Below are 25,211 nucleotides of genomic sequence, written 5' to 3' on the forward strand. Positions count from 1 at the left end.
GTAGATGAGGTGTCATGAAGTGCTTTGACACATTGCAAAACTGCAAAACATCTTTTCATACCACACCTCTGACATGGTGTCAGAAGTGGGATGTTAATCTACTAAGCGACATGCAAGTCTGCATCATATAAAAGCATCTCATCGAACAAGGAAAGCCACATGCTAATACATTAGCATTAAGGACGGGTCTAATTCCTGGATGTGTTGCACCTTCAAACGGTAAATACTGTACATACGTCAGAGAACATCTTGGAGGCAGCCTACATGCCGAGGAACTGCGTAAGTACTACATTACAGGTGAACTGCAACTCACTACCTAGTTTATCATACAGACTGATGACACAATGGTGGACAGATTTCAACCACCTCTCATGGACTGGACTAATCCAGGTGACATTCACAAACGCTTCAAACTTTTTAAGCAGAAGTTTGAACTCATTTGAAAGGCCACTTTCTGAAACAACAGAAGATAAAAAGGTTAGACCTCTCTTGTTATGGATTGGTGATAAAGGCTTGGAAATTTACAATACCGCTGTTATTGCAAGTACCAGATCCTGTATTTGACAAACTTGAAGCCTACAGCAGACCACGGAGCAACCGCATATCAGCTAGATTTCAACTAAGATGCCTGAAAGAATGTGATGCACCACTGGAAGAATTTGTAACCAAAGCCAGACTGTTAATTAAAGAAGGAGGGTATGCACCAGAAGTAAAAGAAGAGACACTAACAGACACATTAGTGTTTGCTCTGAAATCTAATCAAGTCAGAAGTGATGCTATCAAGTCTATGACTTAGCCAAAGCAGAAGAGAGCACCAGAAATCAGATGGAGATCATAAGCAAGGGTGACAGACAACTGACAGATGTACATGCAGTGAGAAGCAAACAAAAAGCTTTATGCACCTCAATACAAGCATCAGAGACCCCACACAAAGCAGAGAAACTATAACAGGGACAACAAATTCAGGAGCCAGCCCAACCCTAAATATCTCCATCCTAAGACCAGTGGATGCTACAGGTGCGGAGACAACCATCAGAGATCAGGTCCATGTCCAGCAAAGTCAGTGCAATGTAAATACTATGGTAAAATTGGACACTTTCTAACAGTATGCATGAAGAGAAACAAACATTTACATGAAATAAAAAGCCCAGAGGACAAACACTGCCACAGTACTGAAGAGGATGACAGCAGTCCAGAATCTACAGCCACTATAGGTACTGTCATCTCGGTTAATGCAGTTGACACTATGAAAATATCCAGATAAATTGTTTGCCACAGTGAAATTAAATGACTGTTACGACATGAAGTTAAAGGAGCAGACAACTGTATTCTCACAACAGATGACCTGCAAATTCTACCATTTGCCCCTACCAATAAACCAAGCAACATTATACTCATTGGTTATGGTGGCAACATAATTGAGAATTAAGGTGACACATAAACGAAACACCATCACCACTAAGTTCAACATAGTGAAGGCTCCACCAGATAATCCATCAATGGTGGGATGCAGCCAAGCACAAGAACTTGGTCAAACCGCTAGTTTGTCCCTCCCGCTGGCACTGGACAGTCACTCACATTTCGGCTTACCTCACGCCATAACCTCCCGGACTCTCACACACACAGTCGCACACACCACACATATAGGGGTTCCTTATAATCCGTGTTATGTTTGTTTGTACTTCTGTCTCGGGAGCAGTCGTACTTCCGCGTCATGCCGGCGAAACCGAGCTGAGGAATAGTGGCCGCTTATGAGGGCAATGAGTCGGAAGATGAACCAGATGACCTTATCATATACAAATCCACAGAAGAGGAGCACGACAATGCCTAATACATGTAATGGAAACTGCAATGAAACACAACATCGGGTTCAACTTTAAGAAACTACAGTTTAAACAGCGCAAAGTCAAGTTCTATGGTCACACACTCACAAAAGATGGCCTACAGCCGTCTGAAGACAAACTACAGGCTATCAAAGACATTCAGGCAACCCAACAACCCAAGGGAGCTTCAAAGACTTTAATGGATGGTCACATACTGTACCTTTAACAGGTTTTCAGTCACACTGCCAGAGTATAATAACGACTATTTTGCAGTGTGATGCCAGCACTCTTGGCCTTGGAGCCTGGATTAGACAAATTGATCAACAAGGAAATGAGAAAATTGTTGGAAAGTCAAAGTAGAGACTGAAATACACTTTCAAGTGTACAGTATGGGAGCCAGGTACTGTCTTGAAGAGACCTAACCCCACAGAAGAGGCCGGGACGTACCGTGTTGGTAAAATTTACCAGAGAACGAGGGAACATCTTAACCCTTATGCCTTCTTCGGGCACTTTTGTACATGCTGCCATAATATACAGTAACTGGCAAAATTACATGAAATTCATGCATCAGCCTACAGAGTCTGAATCTGGTAAAATATGTTAAAAAAGTCAAATATCACTACAGTACCATTCTTCAAGATGAAATGCTGACATTCCCAAATGCATGGTTTCATAGTGTGATGGCAGTGAAATTTTAAAAAAACGTGGTTTACATTGAAGTCTGAGGCATTTTGTCATGTATCCACTTGCAGAAACTAGTAAAGCTGTTGCTAATTCTGTATAACTACTCCTGCCTCATCTTTTTATACCACACGTCCGACAGCCAGTACAACTAGTAAGATGCTTGTTTAACGTTGCCAAAAATTTATTCATGCCAATATCTCTTGTTCAGAAGCCTTTTTGTGTGTCGTTTTAAGTCCATGGAGCTCCTCACGTTTAAGTTCACTTGACCACTGTCTGTACCTATCTGAGGTAGAATCTCTTTTTGGCAACATGAAAACAAATCTTTTCTTGGTTCTACTGGTTTCAGACTTGTACAGGAATTGATCAGATGAACTGGATGTTAACTAAATCTTTATTTTGATCTAGTAGAACACATTTAAGGTTAAAATGATGCAGAAATAAGTATCTAATCAAAGCAGAGAGGATTGAATCACTTTTTGGCAATGTGAAGACAGCATCTTACTGGTTTAACTGGTTCAACTGGTCGAAAGACGTACTGGATGCTCATTAAATCTGTTTATTTATTATTATTGTACATTACTGTTTATTATTACAAATGTAAATATGACAAAACAGAGCTCAATGTATTTAAAATGAGGCAGAATTATGTGTCCTATCAAAAGCTTTTGGCTCTAGTAATCACGTTTTGGCAACATGAAAGCATCTTACTGGTTAACTAGTCTCATGCAGATATTAAAGGTGGTAAAATACTTGGTGGTCACTCGTGCAGTTTCAGTTAGATACAACATATAGAAGAACAAACATGTCCTAGCTTCATGTGAGAGTTAAACATCACGAGTTTGCTGAACCTAGCCTGGATATTGACTGCCTTTTGCCTGCTCCCTTTCTGTACTGTCGCTGAGCTACCTGTGTGCCGACCTTTGCCTGTCTGACCATTGCGAAAGCATTCAACCTTATAAAACCATAGTCATTGTCTAAGGCTGTGCATTGCGTCCCCTGCATTCCGTGACACGTATTGCCTCACCTGGAGGGGTGGAGATAGAAAATGAATTATATACATATATACTGTACTATACTTCAAGCTTCTAATGAAAATAAGTTTGGATTGTTAACAGATCGACTAATATTTGTTTTAAAATGCTATCAACATAAATCCTTACATTTGTTACAGTAAGTAATAGGGCTTAATAACACATATACATGTAATATTTTGCGCTCAGTGTGAACAATGAAGTTGGGCTTTGGCCTGCAGGATTGCTGGGAGGTCTGGAGTCAGTTTGTGGTTGAGAGGTGAAGGAAGTCATAGAGATGGTCGTTGGTCGGTTTGGTTTTTAATCTGCTTTTGTTCAGCGTCATTAGAGAATATGGAAGGGAAGTTGTCAACAGCTTGATATCGTACTCAATGGTAGAAAAATCTTAGAAGCGCTGAGAAAATTCTTTCACGAGATGTAATCACAAACACACATTTTCTCTTTTTATCAGAAAGATCGGCCTTTTGGAAACTCAGATCTGGTTTCACACAGTGTTAGGAATTGTGACGTTGAAGGTGAACTGTGGCTCAAACAGTCGGAGCTTTACACTTCTCAGCGTAAGGTGCAGTACGAGTAGCTCTTTGCCTTGTAGGTTTTTGTTGAGTTCAGTAAGATCAACTACAAACGCCAGGTCCACAGTTATGACCACGGTGGAAATAACGCATCATCACCTTTGAAACAAACAGCAGCTGCTCGGTTCGCAGTGCTGCTTCGCTGTGACGGTGCTTTGGCAGCAGAGGGCAGTAGCCACACATTGACCCACCAGGTGGTTCTGCTTGACTTAGTTGTTGGACAGTTAATTAAACATTAACATCTTTAACACATCAAGGCGGCACGGTGGTGCGGTGGGTAGCACCGCCGGCTCACAGCGAGAAGGTTCTGGATTCAATTCCTTGGTGCCTTTCTGTGTGGAGTTTGCACGTTCTCCCCGTGTTTGCGTGGGTTCTCTCCGGGTTCTCCGGCTTCCTCCCACAGTCCAAAGACGTTGATTGATCTCGCTCCATTTCCTGTAGGTGTGAGTGTGTGTGTGAATGGTTGTATGTGTCTGTCTTGATGGACTGGCGACCCGTCCAGGGTGGACCCTGCCTCTCGCCCATAGCAAGGTTAGGCTCCAGCACCCCCGCGACCCTGCATATGGGATTCAGCGGCTTGGAAAATGGATGGAAACTCCAATAACAAAGCGTCGCTTTATGAAGGTACAAAATGCGCACGTCCTCCTGATGGTGTCATATCTGCTCACAGCGTAAAATCTGACCAGATTAACCGTCTGTGACCTGCTGCTCTTACTTGGTGCCTCCTTGATTTCTTTGCACTCTGTTGCTTGATGTCTTCATGGATGATTGATTCGTTCGAGCCTTTCATCATCTTCATCTTTAGCGTTTTCGCTCATAAATGAAAGTAGCAAATTCTTTTTGCCTAAATAACACAAAAACCTAAGCATTGTTGTCCTTTGTCTAACGTGATACAAAGAAGCACGTAGATCCTTCATGTTGTTTTGTTCCGTTTATTGCACATACACCACTTGTTCCATACTGTACAATCAGATGAATTGTGTTAGTATTAGCGGTCAACAAAATTACATCTATCCAATTCTTGCACTCTCCTCCCTCATTTCAGGTGAGCAGGTACCTTTGACATATGTCACCATCATGTGATCCAACCAATAATGTAGCATATGGCTCATACAGTACAAAGCCCATGTTAGGTCATTGTGGCTCATGTTAAGTCATGGTAGCTCACAGTGGCTGATGGTCGAGCATGTTACTGTAACTCACAATAGCTGTTAGCTCATGATAGCTCTTGTTAGCTCAGGTTGGTGTGTCTCATGGTTGTCTGTCTCTGTGTTGCCCTACGATGGACTGGCGACCCGTCCAGGGTGTACCCTGCCTCTCGCCCATAACCAGCTGGGATAGGCTCCAGCACCGCCGCGACCCCGCATATGGGAATAAGCGGCTTGGAAAATGGATGGATGGACTAAACAGTTGCTCATTCACACATTTAGCTTTCACAATCATCATCTTATCTTATGTTCGTGCAGACTGCTGAGGTCAGTGACTTGGTTTCCTCTGCGAAACACAGCTGGCTGTAGCAGATTTGACTGAGAATGTGAATGTCAGGATGTCACTGCTGCACGGTTCCACACAAATGGTTCTCTGGTGGTTTGCAAGACAAAAGGTCTCCAGCGATTTTAATATAGAAATCTGCTCCGAGCAGCAGTTGTGGGTGGATCACTCCCCTTCATTGTGTGGTCTGGTTCTCTAGGTTTATCAGATGTCAGATCTTTGTGACACAGCTTTTTTATTAGGTTGCTACACCCTAATATGTGACTTGAAGGGTGAATCAGCATCTGTAGGTGTTGTTCTAAAACAACTTCTAGTTACTTACTTTAAACTAAACCAACTTCCAACTTAAGTTGGTTTAGTTTAGAGGAAGTAAGGACAGTTTAACATTGAGCTATGATGAGTTAAAATGAGGCAGATGAGCCACAGAACCAGTGATAAGGAAAAGCCTCTTTATGAAAACAGAAGACTCCTGCTTGAACTGCAGCTTATTTTTTTTAGTTTTCTCTGGATCTCTACATCTCTGGATGTACAGCCGGTTGTCATCGCTCCACCGCTGGTTGTCCTGCAAACGATGTGGGCTTTGTGGCTAATTGGAGCACTTTTTGGGTAAAACCTGGGCTGATTAGAAGAGACGGCGTCCATCCCACGTTGAATGGAGCCTCTCTGCTCTCTAGTAACATGGCCATGTTGCTTAGTCTCCCCACTCCGTGACAACTCAGAGTGAATCCCAGGACGCAGAGTCGCAGTCTTACACGCCTCTCTGCACCTTCTCTACAGCCGCCACCCACTCTTAGTCTTATTATCGCATAGAGACTGTGTCTGCTTCTCGACCACCTAAACTATACAAGTCACACACAAATCAAATAGGAGTGACTTACCAATTCAATTCAATTCAATTTTATTTATATAGCGCCAAATCACAACAAAGTTATCTCAAGGCACTTTACAAAGTAAGGTTTAAGACCTCACACAACTAAACCCAACAAATCCCACATACAGCAAGCATTTAATTTGACAGCTACAGTGGAGAGGAAAAACTCTCTCTCTAATGAGGAAGAAACCTCCAGCAGAACCAGGCTGGATGTGGGCGGCCATCTGCCTCGACTGGTTGGGGTGAGAGGATAGAGAGAGAGAACAGCACAGCAACAACAACAAGCAACAACAGAGCACAGGCAGGACGGTTGGACCTTTGAGGCCAATGATACCTGTGGTACCTAAGAGATGGTTCCTGTGACTAACAATCATTGCCAGTGACCTGAACCATCTCTAACTATAAGCTTTATCAAAAAGGAAGGTTTTAAGCCTAATCTTAAAGGTGGAGAGTGTGTCAGCTTCTCGAACCTGAAGAGGGAGCTGGTTCCAGAGGAGAGGAGCTTGGTAGCTAAAAGCTCTGCCTCCCGTTCTACATTTAAAGACTATAGGAACCACAAGTAGCCCAGCGCTCTGACGAACGAAGTTTTCTGCTGGGTGCACAAGGAACTATGAGGTCTTTAACATAAGAAGCTTTATCATTAAGTGCTTTGTAGGTGAGTAGGAGAATTTTAAATTCTATCCTACATTTTACAAGCAGCCAGTGCAGAGAAGCTAATGTAGGAGAAATGTGATCTCTCTTTCTAAGTCCTGTCAGAACTCTGGCTGCAGCATTTTGAATAAGCTGTAGGCTTTTTAAGGAGCTGTTAGGACATCCTATGAGTAAGCAGTTACAGTAGTCCAGCCTAGAGGTAACAAATGCATGGATCAGTTTCTCTGCATCGCTCTGAGAGAGGATGCTTCTGATTTTAACTATATTTCTAAGATGGAAGTAGGCGGTTCTGGAGATTTGTTTAATGTATGATGTAAAAGAGAGATCCTGGTCAAAGATGACACCAAGGTTCCTCACAGTAGAATCTGAAGCTAATGTTATGCCATCCAGGGTGGCTATCTGACTCAATATGTCTCTCAAAGATTTTTAGGCCCAACAATAAGAATTTCAGTTTTATCTGAATTTAGTTGAAGGACGTTTTGGGACATCCAGGATTTGATGTCTTTTAAACAACCCTGAATTTTGACTAGTTGATCTGTTTCATTTGGTTCCAAGGACATATATAGCTGAGTATCATCTGCGTAACAATGAAAATTAATAGAATGCTTTCTTATAATCTCACCTAGGAGACATGTATAGGCTAAACAGAATTGGACCCAGCACAGAACCCTGTGGTACTCCATAGCTAATCCTTGTGAATGTGGAGAATTTCTCATTAACATGAACAAACTGGAATCTGTTCAACAAATAGGATTTAAACCATCTCAATGCTGTTCCTTTAATCCCGATTCTATGTTCTAGTGTCTGTAATAGAATGTTATGATCAATTGTATCAAATGCAGCACTAAGATCTAACAGGACAAGGACAGAAACTAGACCATTGTCCGAAGCTAATAGAAGATCATTAGTTACTCTAACCAGAGCTGTTTCTGCTCTATGATGTTTTCTAAATCCTGACTGAAAATCTTCGTACAGGTTGTTCCCACTCAGGTGGTCAGATAATTGTTTAGCCACAAATTTTTCAAGAATCTTGCAAATTTGGAAATGGGCATATAGTTGGCTAGTTCTCCAGGGTCCAGGGTTGTTTTTTTCAATAGAGGCCACCTTAAAAGCCTGTGGTACATAGCCTAAATGTAAAGATTGGTTGATTTGATTTAATATGGACAAGCTGATTAAAGGTCAAACTTCTTTGAGTAATCTCAACCAGAATTTAATAAAAACAAACAAACAGTTCCTCTTAAAGAACAAAGTAACAGTAGGTTAATAAAGTGTGGTTTATTAAATATCAGATCTCTCCCGTCTAAATCCTTGTTAATCAATTACTTGATAAGTGACCATCACATAGATCTGTTCTGTCTCACTGAAACCTGGCTGCAGCAGGATGAATATGTTACTTTAAATGATCCGACTTCAATGAGTCACATCAACTATCATGTTCCTAGAAGTACAGGTAGAGGTGGAGGAGTAGCAGCAATTTATAACTCAGATTTATTAATTACTCCTAAACCTAAACATAGGTATAACTCATTTGAGAGCCTCACTCTGAGCCGTTCTCACCCAGACTCTAAAACCCAGAAGCCAGTTGTGTTTCTATCTATCTAGATTCTATAAATTTTCATTGTTATGCAGATGATACTACTCTATATATGTCTTTGGAACCTAATGAAACAGATCAACTAGTCAAAGTCTATTCAAAGTTGTTCAAAAGACATAAAATCCTAAATCCTACCTTACCTTACCTTGTAAAGTGCCTTGAGATAACCGTGTTGTGATTTGGTGCTATATAAATAAAATTAAATTGAATATTTATTTTATTAAGAGCAAAACAGTAAAATGTGTCTCATGGGAAAATAATCAGTAGACTTGTCAGGACATGTTGCATTCATGACAGCACACTGAAAGAATGACTAAACTGTTCTAAAGCGCCTAAATATGAGCGAAGCCTGATAAGCTCTGTTCTGCTTCATTTAAAGCTTTGCATTTATCCTGCTCCAGGACAAGGCTTGGCACCAGTGTTGGGTACACAACCTGCAAGTGCCTCCACAAGGGCCCTGTAGGTTCTAGTGAAGGACGCCTCTCTGGTCTCTCTGTTGCGGTAGGTGCGTCTGAGTCGAGCCGTGTACGGGACCGTCACTTCACTCTTCCTTCCCACCATCTTGACAGTGCAGAGGTTGTTTGGTGGAACATCGTACTTAATGGAGACGGAGTGACTGTTTGACTCGGTGTGAGTGGTCCCCGTGGTAAACTGGTAGGACACCTGCATACTCAGAGAACTCCCCTTTTTGTTGTGTGGTCTGGTTCTCTAGGTTTATCAGATGTCAGCTCATAGTGACACAGCTTTTTTATTAGGTTGGTGCTCTAATCTAATATGTGACTTTAAGGGTAATCAGCATCTGTGGGTGTTAATCAGTGTGACTCAACAACTTATAGTTGGTTTAGTTTAGAGGAAGTGAAGACAGTTTAACATTGAGCTATGATGAGATAAAATAAGGCAGATGAGCCCAGAACCAGTGTTTTAAGGAAAAGCCCCTTTAATGAAAACAGAAGACTCCTGCTTGAAATGCAGCTAATTTATTTTATTAAGAGCAAAGCAGCAAATATGTCTTGTGCGAAAAGAATCAGTAGACTTGTCAGGACATGTGGCATCCATCCTTAATTTACTTTTATGAATGATTTACAGATTACATTTATTCCTACAAACATGAATTCATCTAAAATAAAGTTGGCTTCAACACTCCGTCTCTCTGATCACGGCCAGTGTCCCTTCTCATCCTTCGGCTCCTTTCAGGCTGCTGTGATGCTTGTTGAGCTTCCTCTGTTCCTCTGGAGGACCAGCTTCATTACACTTCTTTACTTCATTTACGTTTACAACACGAATTAAGGCAATGCTTCCTGCGTCCTGAAAGCACACTGAAAGAATGACTAAACTGTTCTAAAGCGCCTAAATATGAGCGAAGCCTGATAAGCTCTGTTCTGCTTCATTTAAAGCTTTGCATTTATCCTGCTCCAGGACAAGGCTTGGCACCAGTGTTGGGTACACAACCTGCAAGTGCCTCCACAAGGGCCCTGTAGGTTCTAGTGAAGGACGCCTCTCTGGTCTCTCTGTTGCGGTAGGTGCGTCTGAGTCGAGCCGTGTACGGGACCGTCACTTCACTCTTCCTTCCCACCATCTTGACAGTGCAGAGGTTGTTTGGTGGAACATCGTACTTAATGGAGACGGAGTGACTGTTTGACTCGGTGTGAGTGGTCCCCGTGGTAAACTGGTAGGACACCTGCATACTCAGAGAACTCCCCTTTTTGTTGTGTGGTCTGGTTCTCTAGGTTTATCAGATGTCAGCTCATAGTGACACAGCTTTTTTATTAGGTTGGTGCTCTAATCTAATATGTGACTTTAAGGGTAATCAGCATCTGTGGGTGTTAATCAGTGTGACTCAACAACTTATAGTTGGTTTAGTTTAGAGGAAGTGAAGACAGTTTAACATTGAGCTATGATGAGATAAAATAAGGCAGATGAGCCCAGAACCAGTGTTTTAAGGAAAAGCCCCTTTAATGAAAACAGAAGACTCCTGCTTGAAATGCAGCTAATTTATTTTATTAAGAGCAAAGCAGCAAATATGTCTTGTGCGAAAAGAATCAGTAGACTTGTCAGGACATGTGGCATCCATCCTTAATTTACTTTTATGAATGATTTACAGATTACATTTATTCCTACAAACATGAATTCATCTAAAATAAAGTTGGCTTCAACACTCCGTCTCTCTGATCACGGCCAGTGTCCCTTCTCATCCTTCGGCTCCTTTCAGGCTGCTGTGATGCTTGTTGAGCTTCCTCTGTTCCTCTGGAGGACCAGCTTCATTACACTTCTTTACTTCATTTACGTTTACAACACGAATTAAGGCAATGCTTCCTGCGTCCTGAAAGCACACTGAAAGAATGACTAAACTGTTCTAAAGCGCCTAAATATGAGCGAAGCCTGATTAGCTCTGTTCTGCTTCATTTAAAGTTTTGCGTTTATCCGGCTCCAGGACAAGGCTTGGCACCAGTGTTGGGTACACAACGACCCGCAAGGGCCTCCACTTGTCCAAATTGGACTCCCTTGTAGGTTCCAGTGAAGGACGCCTCTCTGGTCTCTCCGTTGCGGTAGGTGCGTCTGAGTCGAGCCGTGTACGGGACCGTCACTTCACTCTTCCTTCCCACCATCTTGACAGTGCAGAGGTTGTTTGGTGGAACATCGTACTTAATGGAGACGGAGTGACTGTTTGATTCGGTGTGAGTGGTCCCCGTGGTGAACTGGTAGGACACCTGCATACTCAGCTCAATTTGTCCAGAGGCTATTGTGGGAATCCCTGCAGTGAAGGTTTTCTTGACTCCCATTTGGAGAGAAAAGCTGTGGTCCCATTTTTGTGACACTTGAGTTGTCGTGGTCAGGGTCACTGTCTTTGATACCAACTGGCACTGATTGTTGCTGATACTTGACGTGTCTATGGTCTTTGGAGGGAACGTGTAAATTTTTGCCTGATTCATCTTGTACTTGACATCAGAAATGTCCTCACTGACTACATCGTTGCTAAAGGTCAAGACTTGGTAGTGATAATACCAGTACTCTGTCTTTTTCCAGGGAAGGTAGAAGGCTTTTCCCAGTGGAACCACCTTCCCTAGCCCATACTTGTTCTTCCCAACATATACAGCATTTCTGCCTGCACAGGTTATGACTGAATGTTGAGGCACTGAGCCATGAGAGGCATCTTCCCACTCCAAAAACTCAATGTTTTGTTTGTTCACTAGGATTTCAAACTGGGAGGTCTGATGCCCCACCTTTTTATGAGAATAGTGGCAATAAGGGCCCTTTTGAGGCCGGTAGAAGCCGGCGTTACAGCCATGCTTACATACATAGTCGGTGTGTCCAACATATTTATTGTAGATTGAAACAGCTCCATTGGGAAGAGAACCCTTCCAGGTCTCCCATTTGAGGTTGGTTTGATCCATATTCAAAGAGTGAGACCCACCTCGCTTGTTTAGCTGCACCGGACCAGACGGAACAATGTTTCCCAGACTTGGTTTCATTCGACGAACTGTGTGAAAAAAAGGAAATAAGCAGAATTGCACCATTACAGAAAATATGTCCAGCATTTCTGTCTTCATTACAAGATGAAGGTTTCCTGTGAACAGACGGATCAGCTGCCGCCAAGGTCGGCCACTTATCTGTTGCCTTTTTTTCTTTTTCTCTCGTCATTGTCAAGGATTCAAAGCAGCTTTTCTTACTCAGTTTGGTTTCGTTCTTGGAGCTGTCTAAGGGCAGAGCAGGCAAGGCCAACAGCAGCAGCACTAACAGCTTCATCTATGAAAAAACACAGAAAATATAGGTTGTAGCTTTCATCAGCAACTCCACATGGATACACAACACCTTCATCAAGGCTAGAAGCCAGAGTCAAGGAATGTGACAAAAACCACAGCAGTCCCATTGAGCCAGGACTGAAGGAAATCCCCTCAGCAGCAGAACTGGGCTCAGGGGTTGAAGAGCAACAACAGGATTAAAACCAGACTGCACAAAGCAGAAGAGAGAGGGAGGAAAAGGAGATGTCTGACACATGTCTAAGTAACTCACAAACAGCAAAAAGCAAAGATCTTATCCAGCTTTGCTGGAACACATGCCTACATACTCCACTCTTGTCTGGCCCTGAACATAAAATCAAATCACAATAAATTTAATAAAGCAGCTTCTTAGTTGTGAACAAGACGTTCAAGTGTAGTTTCAAGTTCAAGTCAAGTTCAAGTCATATCTTGCTTTGCTCCCAGATGTCTCATGTTGTACCGGAGGGTTTCAGGCCTTTTAAAGAAGAGAAAGAAAACTAACATTGAATACGATACAGTGCCTCCAATGAAACGCAGCAGAATTACCTGCTGATAGTACAGTAGCATTGATTTGTTTGAGAATCAGTGACAAGATGCTGAATAATCACATCCATTTTCCTATGAAGCAGCAGCTAGAACTGAAGCTTTATGTACGAGTCTTACCTTAAATCCCAGCCGAGCTCCCGCAGCGGAGGACGAGTGAATCAACATCATCCAGACAGGAACAATGACCACTAACTGACTAACTGATGTACCAACTGATTTATAGTGATGTTAGAGGAAGTCCTAGCTACTGAAAGAAAAATTCTCCAATCAGATACCAATCAGTACATATATGGTTAAAACATCAGCATCTGGTAAAAGGTGGGCGTGTTAAGCTGCTTGTGTCACAGTCACAACTTGTCAGACACTGAGCCAGAGCTGGTCGTCGGTTCTGTGGTGGGGGTGCCTGGACCCGCCATCTGACTGCTGGCTTCACCTCTGGCATGTCACGTCACACCTGCTGCTCCTCTTCCAAAGATCTGAGCCACAATGGGTCCTGCTCTGACCCACAGAGTAACACGATGAGCAGTAAACATCCAAACGTTTCCTCATCGAGCATTGACCTGCTGCAAAATAGAATGTTAAAAGGGGACTGATCATGCAAAATCCCCTTTATAGACATTCTGGAGTGTTCCTATGACTCTGTGAGTCATGTTGTAGTCAGTCCTTTTTTCACATTTTGCGACCTTAGCCCATGGAGACAGACACCATCTTGTTCTGAAACCATTCCTCTTGTTTTGTCACAGGAAGGGACTCCTCCCTGCAAATCCTGAACCACCACTCCCATGTGATACTGAACCAAAACTGGACTTCCGCCAAGTCCTCCCATAGAAAGTTCAGAAAGTGCATGCGGAGCATGACGTGCCCGTTTAAGGACGAGCCTGTGGAGACACAGCTTATTAGTTTTTTCCACCGTGACAGAGTCATAAGGCCACATATCAATGTTTTTCCATATCCAGATGATTATTTGAAGGAGCGTTATCGCTTTTCTAAAGAATCTTTAATTTAATTAACGAACCCTTTGAAACCGTTTATTTCAAACTTATCAAACCATGGGTCTGCGCTTACCACAGAAAGCATTTTTTTTTTATTTGGACGATGCAGAGCATGTGGGAAAGGCAACGGTGTGTAGAGCCGTTCATACCGTGTGTGTGGCCCTGAAACGGTTCCTGTGCACAATTGTACAGTTCCCTGGCCACAAACCTCTGCGTGTCATTAAAGAAGATTCCACAGGATGGCAGGTTTGTCCCTTCCACGATAATCTATGACACATATTTTAATGCATACACCTCGAATTTACTGGACACACACACTTTGCTTATTACTTTACATTTCAGGGTTTCCAAACGTGATTGGGTGCATCGATGGCACCCAAAATCCCTCCCTCTGATAGAGCACTGCTTCTGTCTTCCAAAGTCTTCCAAATAGGGATGAGAACAAGGATCACCACATCTCCCACCTGTCCTGCTATCTTTTTGTTCCCAGGTAGGTCATGCAGTGACTGCTCTGAAAATTAATGCACAATAAAATTATGTCAGAGCAGCAGCACAAGCAAGACAAAAACTGTAACATTTATTTATATTATTTCAGCTATTATTTTAGCTATGCTGAATAACGTTTATTTATTTGTATAATTTGAGATAAAGCAGAGTTTTCCAGGTAAGTCGTGTTGTGAATATTGAAGCTGCACACGCCATTTAGCATTCGCATTAGCAACCACTAGTCGCTTTGCAAATTACATAAATCAATTAAATTGAAGTAAATGTGACGTTACCAATGAGACACATCTTGCATCAGAAATGTGGTGACTTCAACAGCCTCCTCTTCAGCTTCAGGGTCAGATTCGGGATCGTAGACGCATGGTTCTACTACGCTACGAACCAGCTGGCTAATGTCGTGCAGTCCTGTAGTGGGTCGTCTTCTGTGGAGGATTGGGGTGGATTGCATTCTCAATGTCGCACTACTGCCACCTATTGTATCCTAACCGTGCGGTAGCTCGTATCCATGGAGCCAATTTAAAAAAACAAAACAACAACAAAAAAGGTATGCGCTTCCTCACAGAGGTGTGGTGAGCTGCTTGCGACACGCCCACAAAACAGAGCTTTTACTGATGGGGAGTGAAAACCACACATTAAAAGGGTCAGTGTGGATCTAAAGTAGGGCTGTTCAACTAAAATATAAAGAGGTCTGGTTACGCAATTTGTCTGGAAGCAAAGATCCAGAAAATTCTAACTATTACTGTGATATATTATTAAGTAGCCTGCATGTAATACTTCACTGTCAAATGAAATTATTCAGTGCAATTTAATAACCTTTTGACAAATTTATTGTTATGTAACATCGAAATGAGCATACTGTATCTTTACAATGTTATCTAATTTATAGTATAAAAATGGCTGCTTTTCAAAATAAGCAAGAATTAAACAGTTCTGTTAAATAAAACTGTGAAGAAATACAACTTTAAAAAAATAAAATATACTGTAGGAATAACAAAAAAGCTTCCTTTACATCTTGACTCAAAAGTCAAATGTAACAGGTTAAAAAATATTTGGACAGTTTTAGAGGCTCCTACTCTTAAATATTTAACTCCCCCACTTTGTTGCTCGGTGCTCAGTTCTAGCTTGTCCTGCTAGAATTTTAAACCTGGGCTTGAATGAAATCTGGGCCATTCTCATACACATGTGGAGGTGTTTATAGGACGAATCCCCAAGTATTAACATTCGGTCAAACTTAAGTATTATTTGGGCCAAGAAGTCAGTGAAATCGCTGATGAAGTTTTTATTATACCTGTAGATGACACCACAAAGTGAGGGAGGCACAGTACACAGCTTAAATAAATTAATCTCAAAGCTGGGGTGAAGTACTGTTGTCATGACCTGGTTACAAGCAAAACTCTCTCTAAAGACGGTCACCAGTCTTCCTCCACGGCCAGACGTCCTTGGAGAGTTAAAATATGTGCAATCAGCAGGCAAAGGTTCAGAAAAAGCGTTGGACTCACCGACAGCCATCCAAGTCTCTGTTACACACAGAAAGTCCAGCTCACGGGATGTGATGGAGTGACATCAGCTAGCGAGGGCTATCCTGGCAGGAGCTGGAGCGGTACAGTGGCCGTCTGTTGAGTCCGAGTGGGGGGGTTGGGGAAGGAGATGCGGCTCCGCTGATCCCCCTCATGCTAAACGATCATCATGAAGTTTATTTATCTTCCTTCCTCCTTTCATTGATATATATTTTTTTCACATTAGGCCCAAAGAACCAAGACCTGATCTTTGCTGAAGGGCAGTGGGTGAAAAGCTGTGAGGCCTCCAGCAGCCGACTGGTTCAGATGATGGATGGACGAGACTGAGCAGTATGAAGCCCTGACCCCGTTACTGCTCAGGAAACGGCTGCAGCTGTGAAAGTCACTTCCATGAAGCAGGAACCCGTCAGTGCCGTGAAGCAGCAGCAGATGGCGCTGTCGCAGCGTGTGGCGCTGGCTTTGCCTCCTTTAAATGCAGCTCAACATGTCTCTCACCTTCTCTGGACTTGTTCTGGAGTTTGTCCTCTGGGTCACACGCTACACTGAGCAGTACAAACAGAACCAACATGAAATAAAAAATGCAACAGCTTCACCTCTGAGCTCATTTGCATTTTAGAGCCTCGGTTCCAGGTCACAGCAGCTCAATGTGTCAGTGGAGACCAAGACTCGCTGGTCCCATCGAAGTGTCAGAGGAAGCAGATCTCCATTGTTGAGACCAAGCAGAGGTTTCAAACCTCACTGGTCTCTACCCGGTGTCTACTTTGTCTCTAACCTTTGTCTACCTCTTCCCTACCTGGTCTCTATCTAGTCTCTACCTGGTTTCTGCCTAGTCTCTCCCTGGTCTCTGACTGATCCCTACCTGGTTTCTGTCTAGCCTCTCTTTGGTCCCCAACTGGTTTCTGTCTAGTCTCTCCCTGGTCTCTGACTGATCCCTACCTAGTTTCTGTCTAGTCTCTCCCTGGTCTCTGACTGGTCTCTACCTGGTTTCTGTCTAGTCTCTCTTTGGTCTCTACCTGGTTTCTGTCTAGTCTCTCCCTGGTCTCTGACTGGTCTCTGACTGATCCCTACCTGGTTTCTGCCTAGTCTCTCCCTGGTCTCTCCCTGGTCTCTGACTGGTCTCTACCTGGTTTCTGTCTAGTTTCTCTTTGGTCTCCAACTGGTTTCTGTCTAGTCTCTCCCTGGTCTCTGACTGGTCTCTACCTGGTTTCTGTCTAGTCTCTCCCTGGTCTCTGACTGATTCCTACCTGGTTTCTGCCTAGTCTCTCCCTGGTCTCTGACTGGTCTCTACCTAGTTTCTGTCTAGTCTCTCTTTGGTCTCCAACTGGTTTCTGTCTAGTCTCTCCCTGGTCTCTGACTGGTCTCTACCTGGTTTCTGTCTAGTCTCTCCCTGGTCTCTGACTGATTCCTACCTGGTTTCTGTCTAGTCTCTCCCTGGTCTCTGACTGGTCTCTGACTGATCCCTACCTGGTTTCTGTCTAGTCTCTCCCTGGTCTCTAACTGGTTTCTATTTAGTCTTGCCCTGGTTTCTGACTGGTCTCTAACTGGTCTCTGCCCGGTCTCCTTAGCTGACACTGCTTCCTGTCATTGCCTCTGTGTCTACACTTACTGAACATAATGAATTCTGACCTGCTGTCCCCTTCGGACCTGATCTGCCCACGCTCCTTCTGTGCCCTCTGAATCATCTGCTCCCTTCATGCTAAAGTTTGTGTCTTTCTATGCTAATGTCCTGAGTAATATGCTAATGAGGAGGGGTGAATATTCATTAACCTGTTGTGTACATTCATGGTGACAGTTGGGAGCTGAGAGGTGCAGAAAGTCCACATGCTGGGACACCACTGTTCTAACTGCTGCACTTGATGAAATGCTGTGGCAGTGGTCTAGTCACACTGATCAGACTTAGCAGGCTCAGAACAGAACCCTTTCACTTGGACCTCATCTGTATGTCCTAACCTCTTACCCATGAGAACCACAATGTCTTGTTTTAGAAGCAACTCAACCTTGACAACAAAATGATGATGCGTTGATATGTTTTCTCTTGGCTCAGAATGAAACAACACATTGAGCATTAAACAGCTTCTACCTCATCTCCAGCTGACGCGGTTAGTTTCTTTTGTGATTTGGCTCCTTATTCTGTGAGTGATAGAACAGAGGCATGAGGCCGTCAGGTGCGTATGCTGTAAAGCTGCTCTCCACACGCTCCACTGGAGATGAGCTGGAAGAGTCTCTAAAAAGGCCTCGTTCTTTTTATAACAGCGGGTCAGAGCAGCAGAGATGAAGCCATCAAGTAGAAATCTGCCTGTTTCATTATTGATGCAACTGTTGGCTCTGCTCTGTTGGTTTACGTCTAATATGTGATACATCTACGACCCTCAGGCTATCGGCAGCTTTCATCTTATCACCTGTCTGTTAGCAACAAACAGACACTTTCAAACTGGAACAAGGGACCAAATAAATCCTGCACAGACACAAAGGAATTAGGAACTGTGAGAAACTGACTGTTTCTAAATGTAAAAGTCAACGAACAATTTGTTCTGGTACTGATCGTTGCAATGGGAAAAGAGCAGATTTAACAGAAACTCTTTAAAATCACATTAAACCACTGGAAGCAAGTCAAAAAAAGTAGGAGCAGGATCGTTTCCTGTGTTTTGTCTGAAGGTGAGGACCTGTTTGTGCAGCATGTGAGCGGATCCAGACTCTGAGCTCTGCCGCTGACGCAGGGAGACAGCGCTGACATCACCGGCCGTAACATGAGGATAACTCCATGGATTTTAAAAACACTGAGGTCTGGTGGGAACTCCAACATCAGCGCAGCTCTGTAGGTCGCCACAGCCCGGAGGCCTCAGAGCCTGAGAAGCTGCAGCCTGAACCATAACAAGAGGCTGGAGTCCCTAGACTAAATAACACCTGTAGGCTGACAGCTGCGATGGGAGCAGGAAACTGGACGAGACGCGCAGCAAGCACTTAGCTACTGAGGTGAGAGTCACGGAGAGCAGCTGTCGAGTGGAACAGGAGACACAGACAGTCACCTTCACAGTCTGACTGTTGTTGGCCAAGGCTCCGTGTGAAGACGGAGGAGTCATCGCTGCTAAAAGCAGACAGCGTATTTCTGTAGCCCCACACAAACACTGGCCCCAGGCAGGACTCGATGAACGAGAACTCCAGCGTTCAGTTCCGACTCAATGATCCTGAACGCCTCTCTTCTTTACTGTCCTCTGGCTCCTGATGATTCTGTAATTCATTCATCATCTTTGGATGAACAAAGGTTTTTGGCTCCACAGCATCCAGGACTTCAAACTGTCACTGCTCACGTGGGCTCACACTCACATTCACACACGCTGGAGCAGCTGAGGCTGACTGGGCCTCAGGCCGACTCAGCTTGAAGTTCAGGCCAAAGAACCAAAACCGGACCGGAGGACAGCACCGCCCGAATGCCCGACCCTACAGGACTGAATTTAATTCAAACACAAGACAGCATAGAAAACACAAAGGATAACTACCTCACATTTGCTGCCAAGCAGGTTAATATACTAAATACATAAAGTGACAAAACAGATTTACAACACATGACAATTAACAAAACCTAAGACAGCACCAACCTTCAACACAGACAGGACTGTGACGAACCAACACTGAACCTAAAACAAAAAGGTGGAGGGGGTCAACATTATGACACAGACAGGGGAAGACAAGACCGAAAAAGAAGACAAGAGTGAGCACAGAAACCACATGAAACAAATGGATTGGATCAAAGAACCCTGAATCTGATTTTACAACGGCCACAGACCTGGTTGGAACTTTACTAAAGGTGTCAGTGAAGAATGAGCGTTAATAGACGTTGGATCATCTGTCTGTTCTAAGCTACATGTGTATAAAGAGGCCAAATCATAAATAACAATCAGCTTCCAACGTGCCCCGTGTTGACCAGAATCACCTGGATGTTGTCAGCTTCCGGTCCAAACAACCCACCTTCAGTTCCATTCTTCTCCCATATGGATCTGTGTCTGTGCTCCTCCTGGAGCAGCTGGATGAAGAAGTGTCAGTGAGAACGCGGCAGGATCAGCAGAACCGTGGAGAAGTAAGTAAGAAGAAAGCCTCTCTCATAAATATTACAGGCAATACCGTGAAATCTCAGCCTACTTTAAGCGCTGAATAATTCACACAATGAAACGGTTCTTCTGCTTTTTTGTGGTGGAGACAACGGCTTCCAGGAACTCGGCCACATCATTTATGTGCATCTGCAGACTTAACCTGACTTTGAGGAAAGAGAAAAGACATTTATGGTTTCTAATAAGATGTTTGTACTTTCATGCAGGCGAATGGTTCAATTACAATACAGAAGTGAATGAATAGGACACAAATTAGAAGTGAACAGTAGTTATTATAATTATGAGATGCTCAATCCTCTGGACAATAAGAAACTTAAACAGTCTTGTTCTATTTGTATCGGTGGTGAATCAGTGAGCGCTGATTATCATCTTTATTCGTCAGGGTTTCACTGACCTGGATTCATCCTTCAGGTATTTTCGCAGCCGCTGCTGTGACGCACGGTCACACAGCAGCGCTGCATCACACACCAATGCACACAACGCAGACAGGACGAGCCGGAGCCGGAGAGCAGGACGGAGGTGCACAGTTCATTATCAGCCTGCGTTTATCTGCATCGCTTTGGATCTGCGCTTTTAAGATCTGATCTGAGCCTAAACAAAAGCCGATTAGTGGCTGCACCCAGAAAGAAGAAGAAGAAAAGTTGTGTCAGGTTGAACTCCTCAGCTGTGGAACCTGAAGACGCTCTGCTTTTCTGCTCTCATTGACACGTCGAGGCAAATCTCAGCTCCTCATTCATTCTTTCAGGTCAGATGAGTGTGTGTGTGTGTGTGTGTGTGTGTGTGTGTGTGTGTGTGTGTGTGTGTGTGTGTGTGTGTGTGTGTGTGTGTGTGTGTTACACCTGTCTGAGCTGAAACTGGAGCCAGTGAATCTGCCCTGATCTGGAGTTGTCACAAGGTCCAACTACTGCACGGCGTGAGGGACTGATGGCGGAACTGGGTGGAACCGTGAAGAAAATAGTTCCTTTAGAAAAACTTTCACATAAGTGCGTTGGTGAGATCTGCACACATCGGTACCAAACACCACTGACCATAAAACTGCTTCTCTGCAGGTCAGACTGGTCAATTATCTGCCTCGCATCAGTTTTGGGCACGTTCAGGTTCTGCTAGTAGAAAAGAAAGAGATCGTAACAAGTCAGACAACATCAGCATTGAGGGAAATGTAAAAAACGTCATCTCTTGACTCTAGAGCAACAAACTGCTTCACGTTCATTGAATGTGATGGCGAAGAGTGTGTTTGTCTCCATCTGCTCTAATGTTGCTGCTGAGCTGAAGCTCCTTGAAGGCTGCACGCTGACCTTTGTGTGTGTCTGTGGGTTGAATGTGCTGCTGACTGCTTGTGTGGGTGTTAATGACATCCTGGCACTGGGATGCTGATGTTGAGGCTACCATTGCCATGGAAACCCAATGCGGTAGGTGATGAGGTGATCCTCAAGGTGTCGTTGGATGAGTTCATTATGGATGGCGTTCAGTTACATAAAAATCCCTGCAAAGCTCTTAGAGCAAACTGTGATCATGTGATGGAGATCGTGTCTCATCTCAGCCCGGTTCGTCGTCACAGCAGGTCCGAGTCCGACTCCAGCTCGGTTCCAGGGACTAAAGCTGTGACTCTGCTCCTGCTGCAGAACAACGCATGGGGAGTTTATATTTTGTATCAGGGCTGCTCAACCATGTTTGAACATTTTTGTTCCTTCATTGTTTTCTCTGACTCTGATTCTGATTTGGGACCAGCTTTGCTGCATTAAGCATGAAAGAAAATAATCATAAAATGAATAATGTGTCTTTCTGGGACAGATTTCTGTCATTTCAGAGATTGTAAACAGGTCCTTGGCTTGTCCTCATTAAACATGAGGGAACATGAGGTCTTTCTGCCTCCGTTAGTCCCGCTGCATGTTTAGCTGATCACGCTTTATCTCTTTTAATTAGCTTTTCAAGTGTTCTGGTCTTTTTTTGCCTACAGTAACTTATGACGTTTTCATGACAGCTGCTGTAACCAGTGACCTCATCCTCCTCACTCTCGGCTCCGCCTGCTTAGCCGCTTCTTTCTGCTCCTCCTCCTCTTCTAGGCTGTTCATGGAGAGCATTTCGAATGTCAGCCGGGACAGTGGTCATCGCAGGAGGGATTCTGGCTGCAGTCATCTTACTGACCATCGTTGCTGTCCTGTGCTTATGTAGGTTACAGGTATGAGAGTTTTTGTACGTCGTGTTCACAGAACCAACACAAACATCATCCTTTAATAGTCTCTGGCACCAGAGTGGTAGCTGGGTGGTAGAAGGCTATGGGGTGCCGAATGTAAAAGGAGCACCTATAACTAGTTTTCTCACATTTAACTAAATGACACAACATGTTTTCTCACATTTAGTTAAATGTGCAAAAGTCTAAATGTAAATGTTAAATATAAATGTTAAATATAAATGTAAAAGTTAAATGTTAAATGCTAAATGTTAAATGTTAAATATAAATGTTAAATGTAAATGTTAAATGTTAAATGTTAAATGTTAAATGTAAATGTTAAATGTTAAATGTAAATGTTAAATGATCGAACTGAATATTTAAGTAGACTCCACCCCCTATTATCCCAGATCAGTGACGCGGACTCAAACACGTCAAACAGTACGCATAGCTCCGCCCACATCTGACTCTGGATTGGTGCACCAAAATACTGGAGAGAAGCCTGAAGTCGAAGCCATCATGGCCGCCAGCTCCGACTCCCTCCCGTTGGGGGAGATTGAACGGGCTGTAACGGCAGGTGTGCGGGCTGAGGCTCCGCTTCAAACTGCCGTTCTGTCGTAAACACCATTAATGAGGAGTCAAGTAGGTTTAAAAAGAATATTTCTGTGGCGCCAGTGGAGAATTAGTTGGCTAACTATACTAGCTAGCCGAAGTTACGTCCAGGCTAAAAACAAAAGTTTCCAGATCAGATGTGGGCGGGGTTTGCGCGCACTGTTTGAGGTGATTGAGTTCGCGTCTCTGATCTGAGACCAGCGCTGTTTGAGGGTAGGGATGGAGTCTACTTGCCCATTCATGAATATTCAGTTTACACTTGGCAAACATTTAACATTTACATTTAACATTTAACATTTAACATTTAACATTTACATTTAGACTTTTGCACATTTAACTAAATGTGAGAAAACATGTTGTGTCATTTAGTTAAATGTGAGAAAACTAGTTATAGGTGCTCCTTTCACATTCTGCACCCCATAGAAGGCCTGTAGGTCACAGAGCTACAGATCAGCTGAAGCTGAAGTTAAGTACAATGGGTTAGTTTTGCAGGAAATGATCGAGAGCCAAAACATTGGAAACGTGACCTGTTTTTGAAAAGGTTTACGTTCAAACAGTAAAGTCAAAGTAACCGAACCTCACACTTTCCTTCTGCACCTCCTCCATCTCCAGTATTACTGCTGTAGGAGCGAGGAGTCTGAGAAGGGGGAGGAGGAGGAACCGGAGCTCGCCAGCATGTCGCCGACCCGACCCCTGGCTCTGGCCGCTCCTCCCACCCCTCCAACCTCAGAGCACTACAGCGACGACCCAGAGACCTACCCCCCCACCTTTCTCACCGAGGCCAATGGGCCCAGCAGCTACTCGCCCACCCCTCCGCCTCGCAGGTGCCAGCGGCCTCACGCCTTTTGCCCGTCCTGCGCCCGCTGCTCGTTGCCCTTCTACCTGCAGCACCCAGAGAGGTTCTGCAATGGTGGACGGCGGATCAGCTACCGGACTGTGCAGCACCAGGACCTGGACCTGCCCATGGACCTGGCCAGCTTCTACCACAAGCTCAACCTCATCCGCTCCGTCACCATGAAGGAGGTGGTCACCCACAGCATCAGCACTGACGTCTAGGAGGGTCAGAGGTGGCGCCGCCCTGCTGGGCTGGAGGAAACCCGTGTCTGGGGGGCGGCGCTGGAGCGGCTGTGAGCATTTGTTTCTGGCAGCCTTGAAGAGACTCATCTGTCGGTTCTGACTTCTGGTTTTGTGTTTACTGTCTAATTACGTGGCCAACCAGTACGTATCTACATGTAAACAATACATATCCCAGCGACACAATGGGTTAACGATTTGTCTGTCTGGTCCCGACCAGAACCCACCAGTCCTTTATACAGTACCAGGCCCTGAACGCATCCTCACGGTGACCAGCCTTGTTCAAGTCCAACAGAACGTCTGAGGCAGGTGCAACAGTTTTTGGTGTTTTCCTGACAGGGAAAGGTAAGGTAGATAAATAATTCAATATTAACCACATTATTTAAAATAATATTTCTGGAGCAGTTAGCAGATTTGTAGACAGTGTTAGCACCAGAGTTTTTAAAGAAGCAAGAAGAAAAACATTGGCTCCATACCTGAAAATACTACTACACTGTGATTCATTTATACAGAGAATGTTCACGTGATGTTTTAACGTGTTGTGTACATGTAACATGTTTGATTCCAGCACAGTGAGCTTCACCTTGTTTCACAGATCAGATCGACTCTGAGCCTTTTAAACATTTCCATCTTTTCCTCCTGTTGATCATTGATGAGTTATTAGAAAACTAATGCGGAAGGAGAGTTTGTGTCAAATTTTACTAATAAATTATTCAGAAATTGTCAAATCAGAAAATGTAGATAAAAATGTAAATTGTTGTTAGAAACATTAGAAAGAAGGTGAAACATGACAGACAGTGTGTGTGTGTGTGTGTGTGTGTGTGTGTGTGTGTGTGTGTGTGTGTGTGTGTGTGTGTGTGTGTGTGTGTGTATCGCAGATGTGGTGCATAAACCTACTTGTACTTTAAGGGCTTTTCCGGAGCTTTCAGTGCTTCAGCGACTGATCTCAAAAACTTTATTTCCTGTTAACTTTATTCTAGAAGCAGAACATAATAAACATGTTTTGTTTCCCACTTATATAATGAAGGAGTTTAACCTAATTTATTTTGGCTAATTTATTTGGCTATTTTGGTTGAAACCTCCATTTTCAGCCTTTGCCCTGAAGCCACAGAAGCAGCTGCTGGTCCCTGTCGTCATCTTTTCTCGTTGTCCTGGAACCGGTTCTGTAAAGTCTCACACATGCATCTAATTAAACTTTTCTGGTAACTGAGCTGT

General features: G+C 43.7%; 2 protein-coding genes across 8 annotated transcripts; one reads left to right on the forward strand and one right to left on the reverse strand.

Annotated features, from left to right (window-relative positions):
- Nucleotides 1-25,206, forward strand: LOC114862487 (protein FAM163B). 7 transcript variants are annotated; one of them, XR_008695495.1, is made up of 7 exons: nt 1-219; nt 13,765-14,259; nt 14,356-14,503; nt 16,261-20,109; nt 22,204-22,319; nt 23,535-24,140; nt 24,217-25,206. XR_008695495.1 is itself a non-coding variant. In XM_055511142.1 (6 exons), the coding sequence occupies exons 5-6, from the start codon at nt 22,227-22,229 to the stop codon at nt 23,976-23,978; spliced, it is 537 nt and encodes a 178-aa protein (XP_055367117.1). In that variant the 5' UTR covers nt 1-279; nt 14,206-14,259; nt 14,356-14,503; nt 16,261-20,109; nt 22,204-22,226; the 3' UTR covers nt 23,979-25,206. The 7 variants fall into 7 exon arrangements, 6 of the variants coding, with proteins under 6 accessions (XP_055367117.1, XP_055367115.1, XP_055367118.1 ...); XM_055511142.1 differs by having other exon boundaries at nt 1-279; nt 14,206-14,259; nt 23,535-25,206; XM_055511140.1 differs by having other exon boundaries at nt 23,535-25,206.
- Nucleotides 10,674-13,206, reverse strand: LOC114862486 (natterin-3-like). Its single transcript, XM_029162827.3, has 3 exons — nt 13,139-13,206; nt 12,386-12,461; nt 10,674-12,195 (listed from the first exon to the last, which is right to left on the reverse strand). The coding sequence occupies exons 1-3, from the start codon at nt 13,187-13,189 to the stop codon at nt 11,135-11,137; spliced, it is 1,188 nt and encodes a 395-aa protein (XP_029018660.1). The 5' UTR covers nt 13,190-13,206; the 3' UTR covers nt 10,674-11,134.
- Nucleotides 25,207-25,211: the final 5 nt, after the last annotated feature.

This window comes from Betta splendens, chromosome 9 (assembly GCF_900634795.4).
Source record: "Betta splendens chromosome 9, fBetSpl5.4, whole genome shotgun sequence".
In the NCBI taxonomy this organism is placed as follows: domain Eukaryota; kingdom Metazoa; phylum Chordata; class Actinopteri; order Anabantiformes; family Osphronemidae; genus Betta; species Betta splendens.

Bases quoted from the DNA above. Each gene is read 5' to 3' on its own strand.
- LOC114862486 (XM_029162827.3), bottom strand. From the start codon at position 13,189: ATGATGTTGATTCACTCGTCCTCCGCTGCGGGAGCTCGGCTGGGATTT. The intron at 12,462-13,138 runs GTAAGACTCGTA...GTTTTTTCATAG, and splicing joins GAGCTCGGCTGGGATTTAAG to ATGAAGCTGTTAGTGCTGCT. The intron at 12,196-12,385 runs GTAAGAAAAGCT...TTTTTCACACAG, and splicing joins CAAGAACGAAACCAAACTGA to TTCGTCGAATGAAACCAAGT.
- LOC114862487 (XM_055511142.1), top strand. From the start codon at position 22,227: ATGTCAGCCGGGACAGTGGTCATCGCAGGAGGGATTCTGGCTGCAGTC. The intron at 22,320-23,534 runs GTATGAGAGTTT...CTCCATCTCCAG, and splicing joins TGTGCTTATGTAGGTTACAG to TATTACTGCTGTAGGAGCGA.